This window comes from Drosophila busckii, chromosome 3R (genome assembly GCF_011750605.1).
Source record: "Drosophila busckii strain San Diego stock center, stock number 13000-0081.31 chromosome 3R, ASM1175060v1, whole genome shotgun sequence".
NCBI classification, from domain to species: domain Eukaryota; kingdom Metazoa; phylum Arthropoda; class Insecta; order Diptera; family Drosophilidae; genus Drosophila; species Drosophila busckii.
This window is the reverse complement of record NC_046607.1, coordinates 4,961,962-4,964,109: the sequence shown is the minus strand read 5'-3', so window position 1 is coordinate 4,964,109 and position 2,148 is coordinate 4,961,962. Positions and strand designations below refer to the sequence as shown.

General features: G+C 43.9%; 1 protein-coding gene across 1 annotated transcript; it reads left to right on the top strand.

Annotated features, from left to right (window-relative positions):
- On the top strand, positions 1-2,058 carry LOC108604276 (DNA-binding protein Ets97D). Its single transcript, XM_017993678.1, has 5 exons — positions 1-292; positions 492-618; positions 686-755; positions 812-1,544; positions 1,606-2,058. The coding sequence occupies exons 1-5, from the start codon at positions 229-231 to the stop codon at positions 2,037-2,039; spliced, it is 1,428 nt and encodes a 475-aa protein (XP_017849167.1). The 5' UTR covers positions 1-228; the 3' UTR covers positions 2,040-2,058.
- The last annotated feature ends 90 nt before the right edge of the window (positions 2,059-2,148 follow it).

Here is a 2,148-nt window from a genome sequence, read left to right as displayed (position 1 = left end):
TATATTCATTCATATATTTCATATTGCATTTAAACAGCGCGCTTTTGCAGTAAAAAGCTGAGTGCTACGACACGCAATTTGCGCGCAGTATCGACTGAACCAACTATCGATAATTTTCACATCTAAATTTAAGTCAAAAATTTGGTTCGATCTGGTAACATTGATATTATCGGCATCGATTCTTTTGGAAGCACTACAAAACATTACAGAAATTATAAACAAATTAAAATGGATAGCAACAATGATCTTTCGGATGAATTAATGCAACGGCTGACTGCTGGCGGTGGCCTGGGTGAGTTGTAAATGAACGCAGTATAAGAAAAGAAAGAGAAAGCAACAAATTTTGTGTACTTACACACACCACCTGTGGTGCTTACATGAAGTTCACCAAAACATTGTGACGAACGTTTGCTCGATTTACGAGGCACAAGCTGCTCAGACAATGCATTCCAATTGTACATTCTGACTATAAATATGCTTGTATTTTACAGAGGAAGTGATAGCCAGCGAAATATTTGAAGAGAACAACATTTATGAGGACGGCCATGATGTGGAAAATGAACCAGACGACATTATTGTTGTGCACATGGACATTAGAGAACCGCTTAGTACACTTAAGTATGTTAGTGCTTACAGCTGTGTAAATCCGTTTAAAAATCATAATTTTCTTTCATTGTCTATGCAGAAGACTTGTGGAACAAAAGATTGGCGTGGAATTAAACTATTATACATTTTGCCTGCAAGATGCACAAGAAGTAATATTGGCAGTTTCACATTTTTATTGCTCTAATTAATACTTACTTTATTGCAGCTGGAACCCCACAAAAATCTTGTCGATCAGTGTGTTAAGGGCGAGGGTCTGGTGCAGATCAATGTTCAAATACAAACTATACGCAAGAAAATTAATATTGCCGATGTGCTGAAGCCCACTGAAGCTGCGTTGGCTACAATTGCGCTGGAGGACACAACGCAGCTTCCTGCCGCTCAGGAAACAAATAGCAGTTGCAAGAGTTCGCCGCCCAGTAGTCCAATAAAAGCCGCAAAGAAGCGCAAGATTAAGGAGGAATCAGCAGATGTGGATGTTACGGACGAGGACAAAGAGACGGATGTTGATGTGGCCAAACCAGTGCTCAACTGGGTGCTCGATAGCAAATTCAAGCGCGAGCAGGCACGACTCAAAATACCCGAAGCAGTCAGTGAATGGACACAAGCGCATGTATCTCATTGGCTTGAATGGGCCATCAAGGAGTTTGAGCTGCGCGATATTAATATGAATGACTGGTGCATCAATGGCCAAGAGCTATGTGCCATGACGCATGAATGGTTTAGTCGGAAATTGCCACGCGATCCGGGAAACGTCTTTTGGACGCATCTGCAGCTGTTAAAGGAATGCAACTTTGTATCTGTAGTCCATAAGCAGGCTGAAGAGCTACGCAAACCCAAACCGACCAAGCCAAGCGGCGCAACAACTGCCACCACAAGTAATGCAGGACTCGAGCAGCGCATTATGAGGAAATCGTATCAAAGCGCCAAAGGGAATGACTGTGAGTTGCTAAAAGTTAAAAGCCAGTTGATTGCTGAACTAAGTTTATTATCTCATTACAGCTGGAGAAAACTCACCGGCGCCGCAAAGTCCCAACAACTACAACAGCGTTGGCTCTGGCAATAATGGACAGGTGCAACTGTGGCAGTTTCTGTTAGAGATACTCACCGACAGCGAACACACAGACATTATTGAATGGGTGGGCACCGATGGCGAGTTTAAGCTGAGCGATCCGGATCGCGTGGCGCGCCTTTGGGGCGAGAAGAAGAACAAGCCTGCCATGAACTATGAGAAGTTATCGCGTGCGCTGCGCTACTACTACGATGGTGACATGATATCCAAGGTGTCGGGTAAACGTTTTGCCTACAAATTCGACTGCGATCTGAAGCTGTTGATTGGCTACGATGCCTGTGAGTTGTCGCGGCTGGTGAACGAGCGTAAATGGACGGATCAGCAGAAAATGGCACAACGTGAAGGCGTCAGTGATAAGGCATGACATGCGGAAATTGCCATTAAACAGGAACCCGACATACTATGGCAATATGAGGAGCCATAGCGTTGGCCTAAAATGTTAGTTGTTAGTTTTATAGACAGACGCCATGCAA

Bases quoted from the DNA above. Each gene is read 5' to 3' on its own strand.
- LOC108604276 (XM_017993678.1), top strand. From the start codon at position 229: ATGGATAGCAACAATGATCTTTCGGATGAATTAATGCAACGGCTGACT. The intron at 293-491 runs GTGAGTTGTAAA...TGTATTTTACAG, and splicing joins GACTGCTGGCGGTGGCCTGG to AGGAAGTGATAGCCAGCGAA. The intron at 619-685 runs GTATGTTAGTGC...TTGTCTATGCAG, and splicing joins GAACCGCTTAGTACACTTAA to AAGACTTGTGGAACAAAAGA.